At 41.0% G+C, this 7,721-nt stretch overlaps 1 protein-coding gene across 1 annotated transcript in view; it reads left to right on the top strand.

Moving 5' to 3' along the window:
- Positions 1 to 1,008: 1,008 nt before the first annotated feature.
- uba7 (ubiquitin-like modifier activating enzyme 7) overlaps positions 1,009 to 7,721 on the top strand; it is a 35,056-nt gene continuing 28,343 nt past the window's right edge. The window contains exons 1-15 of the mRNA XM_061043002.1: positions 1,009 to 1,179; positions 1,268 to 1,436; positions 2,040 to 2,174; positions 2,288 to 2,394; positions 2,484 to 2,574; positions 2,922 to 3,054; positions 3,268 to 3,365; positions 3,573 to 3,722; positions 3,866 to 4,027; positions 4,166 to 4,270; positions 4,372 to 4,452; positions 4,930 to 5,085; positions 5,631 to 5,796; positions 5,895 to 6,091; positions 6,257 to 6,321. Of these exons, the coding sequence (XP_060898985.1) occupies positions 1,130 to 1,179; positions 1,268 to 1,436; positions 2,040 to 2,174; positions 2,288 to 2,394; positions 2,484 to 2,574; positions 2,922 to 3,054; positions 3,268 to 3,365; positions 3,573 to 3,722; positions 3,866 to 4,027; positions 4,166 to 4,270; positions 4,372 to 4,452; positions 4,930 to 5,085; positions 5,631 to 5,796; positions 5,895 to 6,091; positions 6,257 to 6,321 (1,865 nt within the window). The 5' untranslated portion in view covers positions 1,009 to 1,129. The remainder of the gene's footprint in view (positions 1,180 to 1,267; positions 1,437 to 2,039; positions 2,175 to 2,287; positions 2,395 to 2,483; positions 2,575 to 2,921; positions 3,055 to 3,267; positions 3,366 to 3,572; positions 3,723 to 3,865; positions 4,028 to 4,165; positions 4,271 to 4,371; positions 4,453 to 4,929; positions 5,086 to 5,630; positions 5,797 to 5,894; positions 6,092 to 6,256; positions 6,322 to 7,721) is intronic.

The following is a 7,721-nucleotide window of genomic DNA, read 5'->3' as shown; positions in this document are numbered from 1 at the left end:
TATTTCAGAAGGACAGAAACAAGAAATAGTTGGAGAGTCATTACTCCAGCTATTTATTCATTATTCAGTTATCCAGTCTAATTAACAGCTTGTTTGCTTTGTGTTTTGTCAAGCAGAGCTGAAACTTTCAAGCTATGTCTGGATACTGAATCTGATTGTTGTCTCACAGGCTAGTGATCTTTTTTTTTGCCTTCTTACTGCCTCAACTTGATACGTAACCATGAATCATTTCTGGTCACTCCTTAGCTTGCCTTGCTTTGTGGTTTCGTATGGAAGATTTCTTTTTATTGTTGTTGTTATGGGTCACGATTCACAGACTGAGATTGTCCAAAAGAATGGCAAACACGTCAAGCAATAACGCAGGGGGTTTAGCATTGTTTTTGTCACTGTTGAAAGGTCCCCTATACTTGTTGTTTTTTTCAGGACATTTAAAAGTAATTTCATGAAAATAGTTATTTGTTTGTGACTTGACTTTCCCACCATGAAGTCCAGCTTTTAAGAAGTCTGTCCTTGTTTGTCTATGAAGAAAACCCCAGAGAAAGCTCCCCTTACTCAACAGGTGGTTGTGAAAACAGTTACCCAATGACAACCTCCAATATCATTCTGCAAGACTCTAAGTAGTTCAGTTTATAATTGCCATGTTTTAGAAGTGTAGGACTATACGTTTTTACACAAGATCATAATAGGCCTAAAAAGGGGGTTTCTAAATTGTGTATCTTTGACACCTCTGATGTTATAGGCTACTTTAAACATGTCTTGTGTTCAATAAGACCTGGCAAAGCTTTCTACAATTAAAAAAAAAAATGAGATAATGGTCACTCCAGTATGTACACTTTTATCTCAAACTGGTTGTAAGCAGCACTGATTGTTGATTTTAACAACTGCTTCTCTTTAAATCTAGACTGTTGTCCTGTGTCGCCCTCTAGTGGCCCCAACAGGAAATGACGACCCCTCTGAAACTCCAATAACCCCACTCCTGAAACGAAAGTGAAATACTTATGATACCATGTTGTGGTTTGTTACACCCAGTTTCCCGTCTGTTCCTGGTTTGATAGGTCCGGTTGATGCTCGTTAGTCCAGCTGATCCGTCATTAAGCTGCTCATTGAGTCAATTAACTGAACGCCAAACATGTCCGGCGGAATTGATGATATAGATGAAGGATTGTACTCCAGACAGCTGTAAGTACTGCCTGTACAAACTGAAAAGGTGTCATTCACCTGTGTTTGGCTGCTGGCCCACATATCATCTTGTTGTTCGACCCTACAGGTATGTTCTGGGTCCCGAGGCCATGCACCTGATGGGCACAGCTGACGTCCTCATCGCGGGAATGCGCGGTCTTGGAGTGGAAATAGCAAAAAATGTGATCTTGTCCGGAGTGAAGTCTGTCACCGTCCAGGACGAGGGTCAGACGGTTTGGTCTGACCTGTCATCCCAGGTACCCTACTACTGTAAATATTTAAATAAATCAATAAAGTCACATTTTGGCAGTAATATGACATGTAGCCTTTATTTCGTAACTTACTGACGTCACAGGGGTTTAACAACTTCATGTTAGAGCAACAACAGCCAGCCAAACTTTCTAAGTATTATCCTTTTGAAAGTTGTATTCTGACTATTGCTTTCCTTATTTCAGCCTATAAATAAGCAGTAGGCTACAATACATGTCCTAAATGTGAATAATTTTGGTTAAAAGTTTTTAAAAAAAAATGGTTGAATAAGTCAGTTTACTTTCTCTTTTGTTTTTTTGGACCCACATCCCCCTGATGCTTGCAAAATGTAGCAAATATTTTCCATAAAGGCATTCTTAGGCAGCTGACAAATCTCAGAAGATAGTTTTCACAAAATAATTGAATCAAAATGTTTAATTCCGGACCTTGGAAACAGCTGCTGATATAACATTCACATTTACAGCATTGACAGTTTCATACTGAGAAAACACAAACATTTGCTGAAGAAGCCTGTGTGATGCAGTCAAACGCAGCAGAACAATCAAGTAGCTGGACCGTGAGTTCAGATTGTTCTTAATTTTTTTAAACAGTTTTTCCTGAAGGAGTCCCATCTTGGTCAGAACCGTGCAACATGTTCCCTTCAACAGCTGTCTGCCTTAAACCCACATGTGTGTGTGAACGCTCATACTGGACCGCTGGATGAGGACTTTCTTCTGAAATTCCAGGTATGCCTACTTTGCTTAAGAACCTAAACGTGAAACTCAAAAATCCAAGTGGAGTTTTTTAGAGGAAAAACACATGATTTATATTGATAAGGAGTGGGACTGTCTTTTTTCAGGTGGTGGTCCTGACTGAGTCCTCACTGGAGGATCAGAAGCGTTTTGGTCAGCTTTGTCATTTACGTAGTATCAAGTTAATCGTAGCAGACACTAAAGGTCTCTGTGGGTAAGATGGCACAGAAACAGTCCAACGTTGATTTAACGTACTTGTTCATACATGGATAATTAAATGACAATCTTATGTTTCATGTGCAGTCAGTTATTCTGTGACTTTGGGGAGGACTTTGAGGTCTTGGACAAGGATGGGGAAGTGCCCGTAACAGCAATGATACAAAGTATCTCACAGGTATGACCTCCAGTTTGTGTTATGATTCTAGTGTTATTAAAGCTCATTTCACATGTGTAGCTATCCTTTTTTAAAACCTGCTCATCCTGTTAAGACTTGTGCTGAGTTACGCTAACAACAACAGATATTTGATTCAAACTGTATGTCTCAGGGATTATGAAAGTGTAAATATGGTGTATTCATACAGGAAAACATTCAAATGGCCCACACGACTCTCTCACCTTTCTTGATTCAATTGTAAACGATCCCCGAATCCACTTATCTTTGACAGGTTGTACAGCTTATTTGAATATTATTGCTAAAATATTTCTTTCAAATCTGACAGAATCAGTATGACTGTATTTCAGGGTAATCCCGGTGTGGTGCTCTGCCCAGATGACAAGAGTCATGGATTGTCTGATGGCTCAAAGGTTATATTCTCTGGAGTTCAAGGCATGACGGAGCTCAACTGCATGAGCCCTGTGGAGATCAAAGTCCGAGGTTAGTGTCATGATTTCTGTGTATCTTTACAGTTTCTTTCCTCGGCTGTTTAGTTTTGCAACTGTTCAGTCGTGAGCCTCACTCCAGCACTTCATTTATCACTTAACATATTTATCATTCCAAGGAGCATCCCAATCCAGAACACTTTTAGAGTTGTCATAAGAATGTATTTTTGTTTCACAATCGGTATGCCATTGTGGTCTCTATCACCAGGCCAATATTCCTTCAGCATCGGTGACACCTCTGCCTTCTCTGAGTATGAACGGGGTGGAGTAGTAACTGAGCTTAAACCACCTTGTATGCTTCATTTTGTGAGTATCATCTCTCCCTCCGACATTAAATCTACTGAACCTGTTCAGTGTTTAAAAAACTCTTTAAAAATAATCCCAACCTGATCTCTATGTGTTTATATTGTTGTTTTTGTAAAGCAATTTGTAACACTGGGTTAAGAAATGTGCTACATAAATGTTGATTATTATTATTTCATAAGATCACGATAACTACAAATTCAATTGCAGAAACCCCTGAGCGAGGCACTGTTGGACCACGAGCTACTGGTCATGAATGACTATGGGAAATTTTTCAGGCACCGCACCCTGCACTTGGCTTTTCAAGCCCTGCACAGCTTTGTGAACACAGAACAGAGACTCCCTCGTCCTCGATCTGAGGTTTGTGAAGGTCACAGCCTGTCATTCAATACGGTTCGCATAATAAGCAGTATGATACGTGGATAAAGACAATGGAACTAGTTAACCATGCTATAGTGTTGCAGTATGATCATAGAAACAGTAACGGGACTTGATACTTGCAGTCCGATGCAGAAGCCCTGCTTGCCACAGTGAGAGAGCTGAATACAGTCGCACAGGTGGAGCTGGATGAAGCGGCTGTGAGAAACTTGTCCTACACAGCACAGGGGGACCTGGCTCCTGTCTGTGCTTTCATTGGAGGCCTTGCTGCTCATGAAGTTATTAAGGTGAGGAAAGGGGTTGAGTACAACACCACTATTGTTACTTTGTGTATGTTTCTAATATGTGACTAAGCACTTACACTTACACAAGAGTATATTTGACTAAATGTACCTTTCTCGGTGCTTTCAATAACGCTCCTGCAGGCATGTAGCAGGAAATTTACGCCTCTCCGGCAGTGGTTTTATTTTGATGCTCTGGAGTGCCTCCCTGAAGAGGAGGACCAACTGGCTGAGTGCTCCTTTTCAGCAGTATGTTTATCTGTTCCTTGATTTAAGTTCACATATTTCAACCAGTAACAGTCAACAGGCCTTAGACGCAACTTCAACAATTTCCTTTCCCTCTCTTGCAGAAAGGCACGCGGTACGACGGGCAGATTGCCGTGTTTGGCTCGGCCTTTCAGGAGACGCTTGAGAGGCAGAAGTACTTCCTGGTGAGGGCAGGTTTGATTTTTGTCCAGCAGGGGGCACACACACCCTGCACTGGAATGCAATAGTGTGTGTTTGTCTTTGATCATGTCTGGTGTTGATGATGGCACATGCAGGAAACGGCTGCGATTCCAGGCCGCATTTCCTGCCAGCTTTGACCTATTGGTGAACATAGGTCGTTCAGCAGCGCCAAGCCCTTTCTCTGTTTCCTTTGATAGTGTTATTTTTACTGTTGTTTACTGGCTGCTGGTGTGAGAGAGATTGTAGGCATTTGTTTCTTTTAACACATCCTAAAGCTGCAAGCAAAGTGTCGGGATGGGAAACAAGGAATGTACACCGATAAATAAAATATTTTCTGCTACATTGCATACGTTTATTTAGCCTTCAAAATGTAGATTTAAGTTGATCATAATCACTTGCATTGCGTTAGCTATTATGCACTTTAGTCTTACCTCACACTCTCTCTGTTGTTATTTTCAAAGGTTGGAGCAGGTGCTATTGGCTGTGAGCTCCTTAAAAACTTTGCCCTCATTGGTCTGGGTGCAGGAGAAGAAGGACACATCACTGTAACAGACATGGACTTCATTGAAAGATCCAATTTGAACCGACAGTTCCTCTTCAGGTCTCAGGATATCGGGGTGAGAAAACACACAGAAGGCAGTATATCACCACCTCCTCTCTCACCTGCCTCGCTCATCAGAGCTCGCTGATTCTTGTTTGCTCTGGTTAAGTGGAAGGGTCAGAGGGCTTCACTAATGGGACACGTGGGGGTGAAGGTATTGTGTCAGTGTGAGGTAGCTAGCTCAGATTACACACAGCAGCCATGTTCCTTTACAGCTCTTTTGCAGTTGACTTTAGGAGAATATCAGAGAGTTGATCTCCTGCCAGTGTCTAAACATCTTATGCAACATAATTGACTGCAGTATGTTGACAACCAAGATTTTTAAGAGGAATGTGCTGATTCTACTGTGTGTCAGGGAAACAGTCAGAGTATAGTGCATTAACAGTAGAGTATGCATTAAGTCTCTTCTCTATATTTGAATATTTTTTAAGGAACAGTTTCATAGAAAGATATGATAACAAATCTGATTATTGATTTCATTAATTTCCACTCAACCTGTCTTTCCCATAATTTTTATCACTCAGAAAAAAATGCAAATTGACATACTTTACCTTCAAACAGAAACCAAAATCAGAGGTTGCAGCCAAAGCAGTGCGAGAGATGAACCCGCAGGTGAAAATCACTGCTCACCAGAATCGCCTGGATGCCGATAGTGAAGGAGTGTATGATTACAACTTCTTCATGGGTCTTGATGGAGTGGCAGCAGCCCTTGATAATGTGGAAGCTAGTGAGGACATTCTCTTTATCACATAAAATACACTTCACTTTACCACAGTGATTACACCAAAGCCTCTTAAGTGTTAAACCCTTTTTTTTTCTGCCCAGGGGTCTATCTAGATGAACGCTGCGTTCAGCACCGTAAACCACTGCTGGAGGGAGGAACTCTGGGAAGTCAGGGTCATACTCTGGTGGTCGTGCCCAACCTGACGGAGTCTTACGGGCCGGCTACTTCTGATTCTAAAAACACCATCCCACTGTGCACGCTCAAGAACTTCCCTCATCGCATTGAACACACCCTGCAGGTACTATGAACCTCTGATTAAGTCTAGTTATACAAGATAGTAATACAGCATACAAGATTTTGTTTGTTTGTTTGTGTCACTCAGTTTAACCCTTCGTTAAGTCATTCTATTACTGATTGTGGTTGGTGGGTGCTTTGCACTAATTGAGCTCTACTATCATTTCAGTGGGCCAGGGACCAGTTTGAAGGTCTTTTCAAACACACACCAGAAAATGTGAATCTTTTCCGGAGGTGAGATATAATGTCACCGTCATATGATTGATCGTTTTCCACAAGAAGTGGGGTCTGTTGCGAAACGTGAGAAACTACATCCAGCAACGTGCTACCAGTCTGCTGGCACTTAATGACCACTATTTCTCATTTTACAGCGCTATTCTGCTCTCGTACAAAGCATTCCAGCAAACCTACAAAAGTTAATGAAGTGGCTCAGGCTCATTATTTCGTTTTTTAAACAGGAAAACATGTGGTTGGCTTTAAGCAGTAAACCCTTGTAAAAATTGCATAAACAGTCTCTCTCTTGCCAAGGCTGTACTTGCTCTATTTTCTACAAATAAAATATAAAGTGTCTTAACTAATTAGGGCCTGTCTGCTTAAGAAACATCATCTGAAAGGAAAAAGCAGTGAGAGCTAACATATCAAGGGCTTTGTCAGTGACTATTATGGTACATTCATTTGAATTCTCTTTTGAATCTCTCCCTTTGAGGTATAGCAACACTGCAAACAATGTCATGAGACTAAAAAAGCTGTGTTTATTACAAAGCTTTGAACTAATTATAATGTAACAGTATGTCAGTGACAGATTTGAGCCCGCAGGCACAGACCTTGTCTGCGCTTTGAGCCTCTGAGCCCCCCTAATCGGGCCATGTTTTCAGATGTCCCTCTGTTTGTTTGTGTGGGATGTCACATTATCACTTTGCATTTGTAAAGTAATTTTAGAGCAAAAATCATGCCACACAGCTTGAACCGTTTCTTACATTACACTGTGCAAAAATCTATGAATAATCTATGTTCTGGAGAATTACATACACGTCAGAGTTCTCTTTGTAGTGCACTAATATCAAACCCTCCTGGAAACTTTGATGAGGCAGGTCAGCGAAACTACAGTCAAAGAATTGTTAAGTGTTGGTTAATAAGGCTGTGGAAAGTAAGGGGCACACTTGTTATGCTATGCTCCCGACTGTACAGCCCTTTGCACAACTATGACTCAAAAGATTCCTGTTTTTTTAATGAAAGTAATGCAGAGTGTTTCCAGAGTACATGGATATGTTGGATGAGCTGGCAAATGATAACGGTGCAATCACTTGGTAGAGCGTTGCACTGATCAGCATACTCCAAGCTTACTAAACACTTCATTTCCTGTTAGTACACAGCCAAGCGTCCTAACAATTCCCTCTGAGTCACAAACAAGACTACTCCCTAATTTACAAAGATCTGTTTAGTCATGCTCCTCTGTGCTTGATACATCCAAATATGTTTCCATGATGACTTGATCTTGTTTCACTTTCCAGGACCATTTGTTTTTTCCTCCACAAAATTCCACTGTAGCAAAAAAGCTGATAGTTAAAGCTTCTATTTTGAAAGTTAGATAATAAGATTTTAAAATGGTACTTAGCCTGTCTTGTCTTTTTCTA

This window comes from Labrus mixtus, chromosome 7 (genome assembly GCF_963584025.1).
Source record: "Labrus mixtus chromosome 7, fLabMix1.1, whole genome shotgun sequence".
In the NCBI taxonomy this organism is placed as follows: domain Eukaryota; kingdom Metazoa; phylum Chordata; class Actinopteri; order Labriformes; family Labridae; genus Labrus; species Labrus mixtus.
The sequence above is the reverse complement of the archived record's forward strand: the minus strand, read 5'-3'. Positions and strand labels throughout refer to the sequence as shown.